This window comes from Macrosteles quadrilineatus, unplaced genomic scaffold, assembly GCF_028750875.1.
Source record: "Macrosteles quadrilineatus isolate MER2022 unplaced genomic scaffold, UCM_ALF_1.0 Scaffold_1__1_contigs__length_201487025, whole genome shotgun sequence".
Classification (NCBI taxonomy): domain Eukaryota; kingdom Metazoa; phylum Arthropoda; class Insecta; order Hemiptera; family Cicadellidae; genus Macrosteles; species Macrosteles quadrilineatus.
In genome coordinates this window covers 66,790,447-66,808,583 of record NW_026542594.1, presented here as the reverse complement: position 1 = coordinate 66,808,583, position 18,137 = coordinate 66,790,447, and the positions used below count along the sequence as shown (strand labels likewise).

The 18,137-nt window shown below is 35.8% G+C and overlaps 1 protein-coding gene across 1 annotated transcript in view; it reads right to left on the bottom strand.

Annotated features, from left to right (window-relative positions):
- The window catches only part of LOC128983463 (integrator complex subunit 2), a 78,256-nt gene that overhangs the window by 23,289 nt on the left and 36,830 nt on the right, over window positions 1-18,137 (bottom strand). The window contains exons 6-11 of the mRNA XM_054402760.1: window positions 8,149-8,321; window positions 4,549-4,746; window positions 3,367-3,550; window positions 1,470-1,618; window positions 971-1,138; window positions 543-565 (exon numbers count right to left, since the gene is read on the bottom strand). Of these exons, the coding sequence (XP_054258735.1) occupies window positions 543-565; window positions 971-1,138; window positions 1,470-1,618; window positions 3,367-3,550; window positions 4,549-4,746; window positions 8,149-8,321 (895 nt within the window). The remainder of the gene's footprint in view (window positions 1-542; window positions 566-970; window positions 1,139-1,469; window positions 1,619-3,366; window positions 3,551-4,548; window positions 4,747-8,148; window positions 8,322-18,137) is intronic.

Genomic DNA, 18,137 nt, shown 5'->3' with positions numbered 1-18,137 from the left:
CTCTACTGACACCTCCCTTAGTTGAATACATACTTTCAGTGTAATGTTGTATTTTGTTGTAGTGGTTGGTAAGATTTGTGTTTCTTTTCAAATATTAATGTATAAGCTACTTTTGAATAATCACAGTGACACCAGCATTCCTACATTCTGGTGCAGAAACTATCAGATTCAAACACAACGTGTTTATTAGCTCAGTGAGACTTCTGGGTTGGGTCGTCATTGTGTAGCAAAATTAATTTTCATTCTTCCCTGTATAGTAAGGAATACCTGTACTGTTAAGCAACCATAATTTCATATAAAAATTAAAATCAATGTCTTCAGGAAGAAATAGTAGAAAATACTTGACTTGTATTACTTGATTATACCATAGACAAAAAGAATCAAATATAGACCGTCAGCTGTGCTGCGGTTACCATCTAGGTTCTGGCACACACCACTGGGAGCGTCATGTAGTTACGGCCTACGCGCTACGTAACTACATGGCGCTCCCAACGGTGTGCGCCAGAACCTATGGTAACCATGTTAACCACAGCACAGCTGACAGTCTACATTTAATTCTTTTTGTCTATGATTATACTCAACCCTATTGCCTTGTTTTATAGGAGTTATTGATGTATCCATGATCTTGTTTGGAGGTTAATGGCAAATTGTTGATACATTTTTTTTATGTTTTATAGTTTTATGGTTTATCAGGTAAGAGTTATAGTATCCTGTAGAACATTTAGAACAACTACATTGCTAACGTGTTAAAAATGAAGTAAAATATAAGATTTACCACAAATAACTAAAGCCAATTAGAGTTTATGTCAATTTTTACTGAGTTGATGTTTTGATAGCCAAGTGGTTAGCATTTTAGACATTTTGGATTTCCAGCTAATCTACAAACTTTTGACAAGGTTTGGAAAGGGTATTCTATGACAAGTAGTATGGAAAGTTCTTGCATTCAAAACGCCACAGACATACCCCATACGTTAGAGTGTCCCTGAAGACTCTGCGTATCTCCTCTGTAGTGATGGGTTGGTTGGTGTTCTCAGGAGTCTGTGGTGTCTTAGAGGTGGATACCAAGATGGAGTTCACATAAACCTCCACCAGAGCTGGCAGCACCGGGTGTAGAGGAGGCTCACTTGAGCAGATTTGTCTGCGCACAATAGAAAAAGTAAAGTTATATAAGACAAACCAAGACAGTGTGGAGAGCAAAAAAATTGAAAACATTTCAGTTTACAGTTGAAAATATAAAATCTGATTGATATAATTTAAAATCAGCTAAAATTTAACCTAAACTTATGTTTTTTTACTCTCAATTTTAACGAAAACACTGTTTTTACTCTGTTTCACATTTACCTTACAGTACTTGCATATTGCCTAGTTAACTATCAGTATTCCACAAGTAGATTTTTGAGGATTGCCAGACAGGAAGACTCCTGAATGGTGAAAATGAAACTGATTATGGTGACCGGTACAAGCCTAACCTGTATATCCAGTCTTTGATGGGAACCTTGTGCTTAGTGAAGGCTCTGCTCTTGAGAAGTTGATGGATGCAGTGGACAGGCAAGAACCCTTGAATGTTGGCATTTAGGTTGACGGTGACAGGAACCTTGACTGCATGTGAAGTCACTACCTGGAATGTGGCATAACTCATGTCATTCCATTGGACAAAATTTCAAATGAAAACAAATCAACTAGTTTAAGTTTTAATTTTGATACATTTTCCATCCAGCAGATGTATAAACATTCGGCTACAAGCATAATAAAAATACACCAACTGTAGCAAACCTACAGATTATGCTAATTTCAATTTGTCTAGTTTGATTTTAACTGAAGTATTCCCATTACAAATTTATACTTACTACCCATTCAATTAACTTTAGATTTAACTAGTGCTTAGGTTTGCTGCTACGGGGAAGGAAAAGAGTGTTTTTTTTATATAAAATGTTTGGTATATAATGAATTAAATGAAAATTTGCCAAATTTTATCAATATATATCCATAAAACAAGCAAACTACTTCTGTTTTTTCCTCCTTGAATAACATGGTGATTTTAAATGTACAGTTAAAACAATTTTCTTAATTTTTTACATATATATACATGCATAAGTATAGCAGTATCTATGTAAAATATATACACGTATGAAAAAAATTTTACAAATCGAGGTTTTGGCCACTGAGGACATCAAAATGAAAAAGTAAATCGGTTCCAGGTCTAGGTCTTTCCGTACCGCCTACAGTAATAGCTTCTTCCCTATAGGAAAATTCGCTAAAAAAACGTTTTTATATAAAAATAGCAGACATTTTTTTTTAATATTGTGATATTTCAGGGTTGCCACCATAGTGGGATGACAAAATTCATGCAGAATTCATGATTTTCATTGGTAGTTTAAAAAAATTTATGGTCGATGCGCTTATACAACTTAAACACAATTGAGTTTTGCTGATTTCATAAACTGATGTTAAAGAGGCAGTTTCTTTGTGTGTTACTTTTGAATAACCTATCATACTTAATATACAACTTTTTTAGAGTGATTTATAAACATTCAAAACAAAGTTGAAAACAAAACTGGTCCAGCTGAGATACCGTATTAGAGAAGAATTGTAAAATGTATTAAGTCTAGGTCTATTTCAGTCTTTTCACCAGAATAAAACAAAAATCCCACTCACTCATCAAAAAAGTCCTGTTTTATCTCCCTACATAAAAATATGCATTCTCTTTTATCTTATTCCACAATGTACTAAGATATGATGGTTTTATCCAAAAATCTTTAAAAAATCAGGTGTCAGAGTCGGAAATTTGGTTTTATTGTGCATCACGTTTCAATTCTGTGCATGGTTTAAAACTTCTGTTTTTGTGATTTAAGTCCCCATCCCCCTTTTTCATAAGCGGGGGTAGGCCTACTAATGATTTTTCAAATCATATACAGTCCTCGGGAAGTCTCAGCTGACATTAGCATCTTTGAATGACTTGGAATGAACCAAGCAATTGTTTCTGATCGTGGAACATGTTAAATAATCATCCCCATACAGTATTTTCATGGTGTTCGTTTCTATAAACTGTTTTTGCTTTTAAATATGAATTTTTTTGAAAATTTATGGTACTGGTTGAATAGTTGTTCCTGATTTTGAAAATTCATGGTTCATTGGAGAAATCCATGCCTTTTTACATGGTCCCAAGAATTCATGCATAATTCAAGCTTTTCAAGGTTTTCATGGCTGGTGGCAACCCTGTATTTCAGTCCAGAGCCGAAACCCACCAGACTGGGTTGTTATAGGACCAGGTCCTTTTAAGCCTAACAGGTCATCTTAGTAAATTAAATCAAAAGGTAAGTTCAAGAGGTAAGATCAAAGGTAAGACGGGTGAGTAGTTGTACAGACCTGTTCAGTGAATATTTCCTGGGTGAAGATTTGTTTCATGCGGGTCATGTTGTTGTGTCTGATTGGCACCTTCATGCCCAAAGTAGATGAGACCAGTTCAAAGATGGCACTCAGTTGGTTACTGTGGAAGTGGATGGCCATGAGTAGGAGCATCTCTCCGAACGATGCAGTCACTCCACTCGCACTGCATCAAGTAATAACACACTAATTTGATTCATCGTATCATGACATTATATCTACATTCTTTCTAGAAGAGGTGAGCTGTGGTTAACTGGATGTGTCAGATGATTGTTCTCTAGGGTCGCTGCATCAACGCTTAGCTATAAGCTATTGGTGATTGTTGGAATTTAAACAAAGGACCTCGTAGGCCGAAGGCCTGTACTTCACCACTAGATCAAATCGCTCCCCTCATTTGTAACAACTAGTAACACTCTAAAGTTGTAACAATTATTCACAAAATATTTACAGCTTTGGTTTCTCTTTTACTTTTGTTTATCGTTCAACTTTCTAGGATGTACATTTAAACATTTGATTTAATATGTTTTATATGTACTGTAAATTACCATGTTATTCTTATGGAGAATATTGTAAAATGTTGTAGCTTGCTTGTTTATGGATATATTTTTACCAACTTGGCAAATTTATTTATTTTATTCTAAGCTATTAATATTTTACTGAAAAATACACTTTATTAGTTTCCTTGAAGCAGCAAACCTAGGTACTCATTAAACCAAATGTTATTTAAATAGATTTAATTGAAAATCAATTCAGACAAATGGAAATTCGCTTAGCCGTCGGCAGGTTTGCTGGGGCGGGGGTATTCTAGATTATTGCAGATCAAGTTAAAATCATGTTGGTCCATAAGATTTGCCTATTGGGTCTAATGATGATTGGAGTGTCCAATTGAAATCAATCACCACTTTCTATCTTTTATATGTATTGTAAATATATTATTACAAGTGTCATTTGCCGTATTTTTGTACTATCCTTATCCTGTCAATAGGGTACGTCATATACAGTAATGCAAGAGTTTATTTTTACACTTCAGTAGCAGAGAGAGGCTGGTCTTGACTACATAGTCAACTATCCTCAATACTAATCACCAAATAAACATAAATTCTTAAACATCATCAGATGTACATTCAAACTTTATTCTATAATAACTTTAGTATTGTACAGTACCTCTCAAAGTAAGCTTCCTCTCTTACAAGCCAGCGCACCCACTCAATACACTTGGTCTCATGTTCGTGCTGTGCTATCAAAGAAGGACAGGCTATGAGCATACACAGTCCCAGGGACACAAACCTCACTCCTGCAGGGGTGGGGGGAGGGTGGGAGGTCACCAGCTGTACTATCAGTGAGATCTCCTCCTCTTGAAACCTGTACACATTCAACAGTCACAAATATTTTCGGTCCTAATCGATAAAGACTAATTATTAAATGCAAATGCTTTTGATTAAGTTAAATCATTGCCTTTTGGATACTTAAGTAGACATCTTATCTATATGGACCGGCTGAAGCCAATTCATATTCAAACAGAACTTAGTTGGATGAGCCACAAAGTTTACTGCTGATAGTAGCCTACTATATATTTCATGTGACATAACAATTGCTAGAGTATACAATAAGTTGTCCTTTTAATTTAGTTTTGTTAAAAAAGTTTACACATCTATACTTATTTAAGGGGATACGCCACTATCTCCAACTTTTTTTTTATTATTTTATTTTTGTCAACCTAGTTAGTATATTTTGTTTATACTAGACTTAGTTAGAAGATTTAGGTACAAAAATATTGAATTTATAACTTCTTTACTAAATTTATATGCGTTTTTAGTTTTTTTCACCAACATTTTTAAGAAGTCGTTATTGAGAATAACTTTTCAACTACTGATCGGAATGACATATTCTATTTATTTCCTGATTCAGGATGAAATAATGAGTATTTCTGTGTATAATCGTTATGGTAACTAAAAAAACAAAATTTTTAGGACACCTTTTATTCAAAATATAAAAAAGCTGAAAAAAATATTTAAAATGTTTGCGTTAACATAAATATTTTTAGTAAATGTAATGCTATAGGGCTTACTATACACACAATCCTTTATTACTATATAAAGAAGGTCTGGTGAAAATTTGAATACTATAAGTATAGTACTAACGGAGTTATTCAAACTTTTGTACAATAATAACCTAAAAAACACAGTATTGAGATAATCGCAGGTGATGTAACAGGTGGTTGACAGGAGAAAAATTCCCATAACTACACTAACTTATTATTTTATATTATATATAAAAATAGCAAAGTACTTATTTTGTTTTAAATAAATGTACCCTACTTTATAACTCCATAATACATAATTATGATACACAATTAAAAGTGTACATATCAGGAACAAAAAAAAATAGTTCAAAATTTTGTTAAATTGCTGGTTGCGGCGTTTTATATTTTATTTTTTTTATACTAGAAGGAGTTGTCAGATTGGCAAACAATTTTAGCTAAATGTTCACATTTAAATGACCTATCTAAAAATGCAACTTTTGGAAAATGTAAAAAAAATATAAAATATGGCCTACAGATAGTGGCGTATCCTACGCAAGCAGGTTTTTTGTGACAATTACTCCTCCGAAACTACTGAACCGATTGACATGTTTTTGGTGTCATTGGAAAGAGCGTAACGTGAAGTTGTGCAGGAAACCTTCTTTTTAGGGAAATTATTGGAGAGTGAGGCCCTGGGTCCCTTTAAAATTTCGTATTTCTCCTTAAGGATAACATGGGAGATAATTTGTATTTACAGAAACATATGTTTGTTACTTGAAAATAATCATAGTCTACTATATAATAATTGCTGTGTATTATGACTGTTAATGTATACTAAATTTCAATCCAGGATTGTGTACCTTAAAGTTTACTCATAATGGATCTCACTACTTTATTTTAATGCTGGGAATAGTAAAATTTAGTTGAGACTAAGTTACCATAATTTAGAAAACTTTACTATAATAATTTATGTATTTAAAATCACACATCTTTGAGATTATTAATTCATTAGAAACGAAAGAGCTGACCGAGAAATCAAACAAATCATCTACTTCATGTGAATAATGTTTTTACACAAAGTTTTTTTTTAAACCAATAACTTGATTCTTTTTTACTTGTGAGAGTATTTTGAGTTTGCAGTTATGGAAGCACCAAGCCAAGTAACTTTTATCTCATTTTATTTATAAACTAACAGTATTAATGAATTACTACATGAACTTGACAAGTCAGGTAATTAATTGTCAGTATACCAAGGGGAAGAAGAGTAAGTCCTCGAAAACAGTCAAAGGCGGAGACGCCCATCTAGAAAATCCAACTGAGTTTTTAAATATAGAGATCAGTGGATTGCCAAGACACAGATTATACTAATAAAAGGGGGCAGTGGTTTTATTGATACGAGAGGTCGTCCAGTGGTCGAAACTCGACCAAAAATATGTAATGTACTCACTTCTCTATTTTCACCCCACACTGTAAATAAAACATGTGATTGGAGTTTCTTCCATTTGTTTTGATTTCCTGTTTATATTTCGTTGTTATTTCGTCACCAGCATGGCAACGCATAAGATCCATGTTAATATTTCAAATCTTTAAACTCATTTTTTGTGCTTATCTTTGAGCCTATTTAAATTTATAAAGGTATTCTGCACACCTACAGGAAAATAGCTTTCTAACGGTATGCGTAGATTTTCCCTACGATGCACACGAGCTGAGAAAAAAGGTTTTAAAGAAACATGCTTGCCTATTAATATATAGATTAATACATCAAAAAGGGCCTCATTAATGGCACAAGGCTTCATCTGAGCAGAACGGTTAACAACAATGTAAAGTAGAATGTAAAGTCCAAACTGGAACAAGTGAGTAGGGACATATTTTGATTTCGAGGATAAAAATTTGCCCGTCTGAAACAAAGTTACCTTTTAAAATGGAAAGATGCTAATTTCTAAATTCATATGTTTTTGCGGGGCATTGAGCCGCACAGGTTTACTTGTTTGACACGAATCAGTAATTTAAATCAGCATAATTGTTTGTGGGCTTGATTAATTTAGGTTCATTTTTTATCTAAAACTGCCTACAACTTTCATATGAAAGTGGGATGTCTACTTTTATTAGTAGTTATAGGGTTATTATATATTTATCACACTATCACCTAAATAAAGTAGATTTTACCAAGTGGAAGTAGTGAAACACTGCTGCTTATGTTTTTATTTAACTATAAATACTTTATTATTTTGAGCATTTATTATACAAAAGGGTACTTATCTACATCTGCCATAACTAAACTCAAAACTACAGTAAAACCTCACTAACTCGACAATCCTTTTTTTTAACTCCTTTTAACTTAATAAGTTTAACCAAATGTACATTTATCCAATTTTTTTGTTCAGTATAATTCTTTGAGACAGCGATGCACACTGTAGTGGGTAATTTAAGCTGAATATGAGCAGGGTGAGTGTAGAATGGCGCGAGATGATCTGTGTATCTTAGTTACAGACTAAGATGAACTGTCAAAAAGCTATAGTAATTTCTCAGCCTTGGTAGGTGAGTGGACATAGTACTCGGCCGGTAATAAGAAGGTTGCTGGTTTAGCAAGTAACAGAGGTATTATTTTGTTCATATGAAACTCATTCTTCACTTATCTTTGCCTTAAAACCAAATGGTGTTGCATAAATGAGGTTTGATAAAACTAACTTAATGTTTCATGATTAAGGTTGAACATTCCAATTATTTGAGCCTGATTGACGTACTTGGTGCCGGCTATGCCTCGTAGAGCACAGTAGAGTCGTAGCAATGCCGAGGCCTGCACCACGCGACTCTCTGGCAGCTTGTTGTTGGGAGAGAACAGCGTAATGTCCTGCAGCTGATGGATCAGCTCGTCTCGTAGAGCCTGCATTGTAGCACTGTTCTCTCTGTGGCGTTGCTATGACAAAACATGATGTTATGATGTATACTCTAAACATTCACAAGTAAATCTGTGGCTTGGTGCTAAATGGGCCAATGTCAAAATCGCTTCATTTACAGGAGCGCCATCTAAAGTTTTTCTCAAATATTCTAATGCAGTTTAAATTTATGGCGAAAGAGCTAGTATCCTATACATTTCATAGTTTGTTTTACATTCATCTCTTCTATATTGAGGTATTTAACATTTTTTATTAAATATTATACTGACAAATTTGTTAACGACATTGGCCCTTTTATTTAAACAAATTATCATTTATTTTTGGACATTGACCTTTTTTCATATGATTTAATAGATTTAAAAACAATGTAAACTCAGTTAAATACCGTATTTAAGAAGTCTGTTAGCTAAAAAAACAGGAAAAATGTATTATGTGATGTTATAAGGAAGCTATAGGGAATTATTTATTCAAATTTGCTTGGATAAACAATTTTTATGAGACCTGTTTTTAATACAAATCAAGAACATTTTCAGCAATAAACATGTTCAGCATCAAACTTTCAGTCTTTAAAATCAGTTAGTTTTAGGAGTCTTTTGTTCAGTCATCGTTATCTTGAATTATCAAATTACATTTTCTTAGCTAAACAATGTTAATAAGACATATTTAATACAAATCAAGAACATTTTCATAGTTACATTGCTTAATATAGTTAAACATTTTCTAAATCTTTCTAATAGTCTTTAATATGAGTCCATATTAGTCCTTTGTTCAGTCATCGTTATCTTCAGACTCCTTGTTTGACCCAAAATCTTCAATGTCTGTACATAACGTCTGTAAATAAACATTACTTACTGTAAGACCGTCCAAGAAGGTTTCATAAAACAATCGACTGCCTGGTTGGACAAATTGTTTAAGACTTTTAAGGTCTTTCAATTTTTCTTTTGAAAGATGTAGGGGATTCGTTGCAAGAGGTTTCAAGTTGTCTTGTGAATTTGATTTCCGTTTCCACTTATGACCTATGTCAAGATCTTTAAAGGGTTCAGTCTCTGAAAATGAATACTTGTAGCGAATACCAGGGCCGGATTTGCCAATAGGCCAAGTAGGCCCAGGCCTATGGGCGCAAGCTCCCAGGGGGCGCACGGCTATATATTTAAATATTTAGAAATCAACATAAATAGCCATAAATAAAGATATCTTGCGAATTGATTCTAAACAATCTGGCTAGTAGAGTTTAAACTTAAGTTTATTGGAACAAATAATTGTTGGCAAAGTTCAACTATTTTTCAATATTACCACAGAAAACATACTACTATAATCCAGAATGCCAACCGCATGGTAAAAAGCGTTAACTACTCGGAGAGAGCTTTGCCTGTCAATTCGTAGGCAGCGCCACCAGTGTTGCTGATATGTTTTAACATTGTTTAAATTGCAGCTGACTTTTAACTTGTTTTTGTTATTGTTTTTGTTTCTAGTTTTTGACTCATGAATAAGTTCAGTTCTATTTTATTAAACTAATTTACCTATCAATTTATGTATTTACTTCAAACATAAAACTGGCGATGAGGATGATTTTATGGAAAACTTAGAGTGCAAGATAGTTTATTCAATTCCACAGTCTAATTCATAATAATGTCTGAAGATACATTACCAGCAAACTCTTAATAATCCTATGTTGGTAAGTCAACCTAGATGTGAAAAATTTAACCCTAATTCATGCGACATTGATGTTTGGAATACTAGGTGGCGTTCGCAGAGGCATCCACAAAATTGAGCGGAGTCATCAAGGGTTCATATTATATTGTTTTTGTCTTACTGCAGTAAAAACAGTATTTTTTCATGCATGCGCTGCGGGTCTAAAGTAGCATTTTTAATATTTAGGGAGTAAAAATCGTTTTTAGCCTCTATGGAGTAAAAATCAGCTGTTGTCAACTCAGTTGTAAATTTCGATTGTAAACGATTGCATGTATCGAAAATATGTATCGATTTGTGCTTCGTAATCATTTTAACATATTACAGTCTACAGTCTCTTCCCGTAGCATTTTAGCATTGCAGATACATTAATCCATTCCCAAACTCAACACTGCTGACCTTTACTACTTCCTTCACCACACCCTACGTCGTGGACCTGTTTCCCTCTCTTCCCATAGCATTTTAGGATTGCAGATACATTAATGTAATTGCCAAAGACAGTTCCCACACTCTGCGATGTTAGCCTTACTACTTCCTTCACCATTTACTACGTCATTGGCCTGTTTCCTTCCTTTCTCATAGCATTTAAGTATTACAAATTCATTTATCCATCTGCTCAAACGGTTCCCCCACTCTGCACTGCCGCCAGTCTTTACTACTTCCTTCACCACTTATGTTGTGGACCTGTATTCATCGCTTTCCATAGCATTTTAGTATTTTAGATACGTTAATCTAATTGCAACAAACATCCCCACTGTCCGTACTGCTAGAATTTACTACTTCTTTCACAATTTCCTATGTTTTGGGCATGCTTCCATCCCTTCTCATAGCATTTCAGCATTGCAGATACATTAAAACTGCTACAAACGGTTTCCAGTTCCCACACTCCACACTGCTCACCTTACTACTTCTTTCACCTGTTCCTACGTCGAGGATCTGTTTCCCTCTCTTCCCATAGCATTTTAAGATTGCAGATACCTGAATCTAATCGTCATAAACAGATCCCACACTCCGAACAGCTCGCCTTTACTACTTCCTTCGCCACTTCCCACATCGCGGACCTGTTTCCCTCCCTTTCCGTAGCATTTTAGGAATGTAGAGACCTTAATCTAATCGTCATAAACAGTTTCCATACTCCAGACTGTTCACCTTTACTACTTCCTTAACCTCTTCATACGTCACGAACCTCAAGCTAGTGTCGTCATTTGATTATAGTACCTGGGGACCGAGCTTTGCTCGGGGAAAATCATTAGTTCACTCTGAAAGCACCGTAGTATTGGAGATACATAAATCCACACATCTACATCCTACACAATTTCCTACGTCATGGATCTGTTTCCCTCCATTCCATTGCATTTAAAGATTGCAGATACCTTAATCTAATCGTCATAAACAGTTCCCACACTCCGGACTACTCGCCTTGACTACTTCCTTCACCACTTCCTACGTCGCGGACCTGTTTCGCTCCCTTCCCATAGCATTTTAGGATTGCAAATACCTTAATCTAATCGTCATAAACAGTTCCCACACTCCGGACAGCTCACCTTGACTACTTCCTTCATCACTTCCTACGTTGCGGACCTGTTTTTTTCCCTTCCCGTAGCATTTTAGGTTTGCTGATACCATAATCTAATTGTCATAAACATTTCAAACACTCCGGACAACTCGCCTAGACTACTTCCTTCACCACTTCCTACGTCGCGGACCTATTTTCCTCCCTTTCCATAGCATTTTAGAATTGCAAATACCTTAATCTGATCGTCATAAACAGTCCCCACACTCCGGACAGCTCACCTTGACTACTTCCTTCATCACTTCCTACGTCGCGGACCTGTTTTCCTCCCTTCCCGTAGCATTTTAGGTTTGCTGATACCTTAATCTAATTGTCATAAACATTTCCAACACTCCGGACAACTCGCCTAGACTACTTCCTTCACCACTTCCTACGTCGCGGACCTATTTTCCTCCCTTTCCATAGCATTTTAGAATTGCAAATACCTTAATCTAATCGTCATAAACAGTCCCCACACTCCGGACAGCTCACCTTGACTACTTCCTTCATCACTTCCTACGTCGCGGACCTGTTTTCCTCCCTTCCCGTAGCATTTTAGGTTTGCTGATACCTTAATCTAATTGTCATAAACATTTCCAACACTCCGGACAACTCGCCTAGACTACTTCCTTCACCACTTTCTACGTCGCGGACCTATTTTCCTCCCTTTCCATAGCATTTTAGGATTGCAAATACCTTAATCTAATCATCATAAACAGTTCCCACGCTCCAGACAGCTCGCCTTGACTACTTCCTTCACCACTTCTTACGTCACGGACCTGTTTCCCTCCCTTCCCATAGCATTTTAGGATTGCCCATACCCTTATCTAATCGCCATAAACAGTTCCCTCACTCCTGACAGCTCGCCTTGACTACTTCCTTCACCACTTCCTACGTCGCGGACCTCTTTCCCTCCCTTCCCATAGCATTTTAGGATTGCCCATACCCTTATCTTATCGTCATAAACAGTTCCAACACTCCGGACAGCTCGCTTTGACTACTTCCTTCACCACTTCCTACGTCACGGGCCTGTTTCCCTCCCTTTCCCATAGCATTTTTGATTGCCCATACCCTTATCTAATCGTCATAATAGTTCCAACACTCCGGACAGCTCGCCTTGACTACTTCCTTCACCACTTCCTACGTCGCAAACATGTTTCCCTCCCTTCCCATTGCACTTAAAGATTGCAGATACCTTATTCTAATCGTCATAAACAGTTCCCGCACTCCGGACTACTCGCCTTGACTACTTCCTTCACCACTTCCTACGTCGCGGACCCGTTTTCCTCCCTTCCCATAGCATTTTAGTATTGCAGATACCCTAATCTTATCGTCATAAACATTCCCCACACTCCGGACTGCTAGCATTTACTACTTCCTTCATCACTTCCTACGTCACGGACCTGTTTCCCTCTATTCCCATAGCATTTTATGATTGCCTATACTACTTCCTTCACTACTTCTTACGTCACGGACCTGTTTCCTTCCCTTCCCATAGCATTTTAGGATTGCAGATACCTTAATGTATTCGTCATAAACAGATCCTAGACTTCGCACTGCTACCCTTGACTACAATGTATCGAGTAATCTTAAGTATAATCTTTGCTCAATATTAACAAGTGATATTTTCCTTTTGTACTGTATTTGTAATTTCCTAGTATACTGTGGGTAGTTGGCTTATTATGAGCACATGCTAAAACTTCAAATCTTTTGTTTACTTTTTACTTGTTATTTAATTCAGCCAACATGGTTACCTAGCAACCCATAAGACTAATGTTAAAAAAATGTGATTTTCAGTTTCATTTTTCTACGGATTCCTGAGAGACTTTTTTAACGCCATATAGATGTTGGCACTCACCGATATGGTCTTTATCACCATGCAAAATTTGAAAACGATTGATTCAGCCGTCTAGGAGGAGTTTGCGTATTACGAAATGCATAAAAGTCGACGTATAAGAGCTTCGCTCGCTCCGCTCAATTAAATTCAAGGCAAATTTATGTTTGGGCAATATTACAAATGATGATATTAAAAGATGTTTATTCATTGACTGCCTGGATAGTACAGTTCTTAAAACATTGGTAACTATTTGCAAGCCAAAAGAAATGAATTCACTTATGAACAACTTTATGAACTTCTGGTAAAACATTTCAAACCAGTAAAGTTTAAAGTTGCCGAAAGAGTAAAATTCTTTTCACTGAAGCAAGGTGTTGAATCTTTGTCCACCTTTGCAAGTATCTTAAAAGAATTAGCCAGCAGTTGTGATATCCCTGGTGACTTTTATCAAGATGCTCTCATTACATCCTTCATAATGGGTATTAATGAAGATTCTATTAGAGCTAATTTACTTCAGAAAGATTACACAGATTTCAATACTGTACTTGAATTTGCTAGAACATTAAGTTCAGTTTTTACCACTTCAGCAAAGAAAAATCTGATTTCATTTTCCGATAATGAGAGCAATGGAGAGGTTCTAAATACAAATTCAAACTATTTATGCTATTCTTGTGGTGGTAACCATTTTAGGAACCAATGTAGATTTAGAAATGCAATATGTAATAATTGTGATACAAAAGGTCACTTAGCAAAAGTTTGCAAAATTAAAAGGAGAACAGATTTTCAAAACGAAAAATAGGTGGACATGGAAAAGGAACGTACAACCGACAAGTAAATTTCACTGACAATGAAAAAGGAAGAGATTCTAGGACCTTTATCGACTCTTAACACACTTGATTGTTCACCTAAGTTGACAAATGAAGCTATTTTTTCTCTTGGTCTTCAGTGTCATAACGTCAGTGTATTTTTTCCAATTTGGGTTTCTATCTGTATCAATAGTATTTTAATTAATATGCAACTAGATACAGGAAGTTGTGTTTCTGTTATATGTCAACGAACTTGGGAAAGATTGGGAAAATTTCCTTTGTTACATTCAAATACAAAACTGACATCTTATAGTGGCCATTGCATAAACTTGATTGGTGAACAAACAGTTAAAGTGGCATTCAGGAAAACTAAAAGAGAGCTAAAGCTGTACGTTGCTGAAGGTGGCACTCAGGATCTTTTAGGTAGAGACTTAGATCGACTTAGACTTAGAGACTAGGATCAAGGAGCTTAAAATCAACGAATTGCCACTTAATTCATTACAAAGTGATTCTTTATGGGTTTCCAAGGAAGTTGATGACATTTCAAGGTCAGGGTTTTAAAGTTCACTTCCAAGAATGAGCTTAAGTAAACTAATTGATTCTAATAAGGAACTCTTTTGTAACAAAAGTGGCCATTGTACAAAATTCACGGCACACTTAATTTTAAAGGAAGACGCTTCTCCTATTTACAAGAAGGCAAGGCCAGTTCCATTTGCAATAAAGGTCAAAGTGTGCGAGGAAATCGACAGGCTTGTAGAAGCTGATCTGATAGAACCAATTGACTATTCTGATTGGGCTGCACCTTGTGTAGTTGTTAAAAAACCTTCTGGTCAAATAAGAATTGCTTTAAAGATTCAGAAATTTCCTCTACCTACACCTGAGGAAATATTTGCTAAGTTGAATGGAGGAGAAAAATTCTCAGTCATAGATTTATCTGATGCCTACTTGTCAATACCAGTAGATAGAGATTCGCAAGACTTACTAGTGATTAATACCATCAAAGGACTTTACAGATAAAAGCGACTTTGTTTTGGAATCGCATCCGCTCCAGCTATATTTTCTAAAGTTATGCACAACATGTTGAATGGGTTGCCAGGCGTAGCAAACTATCTAGATGATATAATTGTTACAGGGCACAATGATGAAGAACACTACAAAAATCTAGAGAATACTTTCAATAAAATTAAAGAGTTTGGATTCCAATTGAACAAAGATAAATGCAAGTTTATGCAGGAAACAGTGACATATCTTGGGTTTGTCATAACTAAAAATGGCATACAAGTTTCGGATTCTAAAGTTCAAGGCATTGTAGATATGCCACAGCCATCAAATGTCAAAGAGTTGGAGGCATTTTTAGGGATGGTTACATACTCCAAATTCATGCCAGAATTTTCAAAAGTTTGTTATCCTTTAAATGAACTGCGGAAGAAAGGAGTAGACTGGTTGTGGACTGATCAATGTAAACGCAGTTTCAACAAATTAAAAGACTTGTTAATGAATGCACCTATACTAACACATCACAATCCAGAGTTACCCATCATTCTTGCTGCAGATGCATCAGCTGTAGGAATCGGTGCTGCAATTTTTCATAGATTTTCTGACAACTCTGAAAAGCCTATTGCATATGCTTCAAAAACATTGACTTCCACTGAAGCGAACTATTCTCAAATAGAAAGAGAAGGGCTGGCCATCATTTTTGCGATAAAGAAATTTCGCCCATATCTACTGGGAAAACACTTCATTTTACAGACCGACCACAGACCCTTGCTTACAATTTTTGGATCTAACAAAGGGGTACCTACCACAACTGCCAATAGACTTCAGCGTTGGGCACTAATACTGTCTAACTATACGTATGACATTGAATACATATCTACAAAAAATTTTGGCAAAGTCGATGGTTTGAGTAGATTACCGTCATTTCAACCTAATTCTTTTGATTCCAATGATGAGGGACTCGGACACCATACAATAGTAGCGACAATTCAAACAGAAGTGCAGTCCGAGATTCCTATTACTTGTACTGAAATTGCTGAGGAGTCGGTTAAGGACCCTGTTTTGAAGAAGGTGATGCACTATGTAAAAGTTGGTTGGCCTAATAAGTGTCCAGATGAGAACTTGAAGCCTTATTTTTCTAAGAAAGATGCACTGACTCTACATAATAACTGTCTTCTGTGGGGAATAAGAACTGTTATTCCACCTAAATACCGAACTTACATCATGAACTACTTGCATGAATCTCACAATGGTATGGTCAGAATGAAGTCAGAGGCTCGGGGTCATGTGTGGTGGCCAGGTATGGATGCTCTAATTGAACAGACTTGTCACCGTTGCCGTGAATGTAACTTGTTTGCAAAAGATTACCAAGTAAAAAACATCTATTCAACTGGCCTAAAGAAAGTGAACCTTGGAGTCGAATCCATTTAGATTTAGCTGGACCATTTTACGGACAAATGTTTCTCTTAGTAATTGACGCTTTCTCTAAATGGCCAGAAATAGTACCACAGTCTTCTATTACCACAGAAAAGACAGTAGAAGCGCTCAAGAATTTGTTGTGTAAATATGGAATACCTAGAACAATCGTCTCAGGCAACGGAACTTCATTTACTTCGCAAGGTTTTAAAGATTTCTGCTTGCGTAATAATATCAAACATATTACGACTCCAGTAGCTCACCCAAGTTCAAATGGACAAGTGGAGAAAAATGTAGATACCTTTAAAAGAGCTATGAACAAATTACAGTACAATAAAGAGCCTAGCTTGTTCACAGGCAACTTGAGGACATATTTATTTCGCTATCGAGCTACACCTCACACTACAACTGGACAAACACCTGCATTTTTGTTCTTGGGTCGTAATCTGCGAACTAAATTAGATTTTATCAAACCTTCACAAGAGATAAACTAAAGAGATGAACCTTCTGAAGTGCTGCGATATAAGAAAACCAGAGGCTTTTCTATTGGGAGTAAAGTGTACATTCGTACTTTTGTTGAAGGGAAAGTAAAATGGAAAATAGGAACCATACTTAGACAGTTAGGTAGGAACACATGGTTGATTGATTCTAATGGACACACTAAAAGACTTTTTACGAAAGGTTTGTAGGAAATTAACTTTAACCAGATTAGGAGGCGGAAAAATCATTGGGCCTAGGGGCACCAAAATGCTAAATCCGGCAAATACAAGTTTCTGAGGTAGCATATCTGAGCCATTTTATTGAACCCCAACGCACAGGTTCATCATCTGTATTGTTTTTACGATGTACATACTCTCTGGAAAGAAGTGCATTGAAATCAAGAAAGTCACTCTGGTTCATTTCAACCACAGTTATACTAGGGGTAAACTCAACTATTCTGATAAAATTAACCCAGTATCTTTGATGTGTCAGTGTTAAATAAAAGAATATTTTTCATGTAGTTCTTTTATTCACAATTGCAATTAACTTAGAAACCATAACAAACTAATGTAAACAATATTAATTATAACTGAAGCAGGTGACTATAAGACAGAAATATGGAAATCCTACAATCTCCCATGCTTGAAGGTTTGCCTAGAAATAATCTTAAGTAGAACGGAACGTTTCTTATTCCTCTTGGATCTCAGGGAACTGGTCTGCATTGATGAATCTGGGTTTTAGAAGTCGGGGGATTGATGGTGGTCGACTATCGTGGTGTTTTGGTGAGAGATTGAGTCAGATACATTATGTGGACTTAAATAACAAGGATTTTCAGTCATAACTATTTCACCTCTAGGTACAGTTGATGATGGTTGTGTAATGGCATTGGTAGGTGTTGGTTGTGCCCATTACGTAGTAGGGGTGTACCATCTAGTTTGTACATCTCCCACGGATGCAGATAAGAAAAAAAATGTTTGGAAAAACCTAATTGAAGTATAAAATGATTTTATAATAGCAAGATTAAGAAATAAAAAAAAATAATTAAACTACTTGGGATATAATA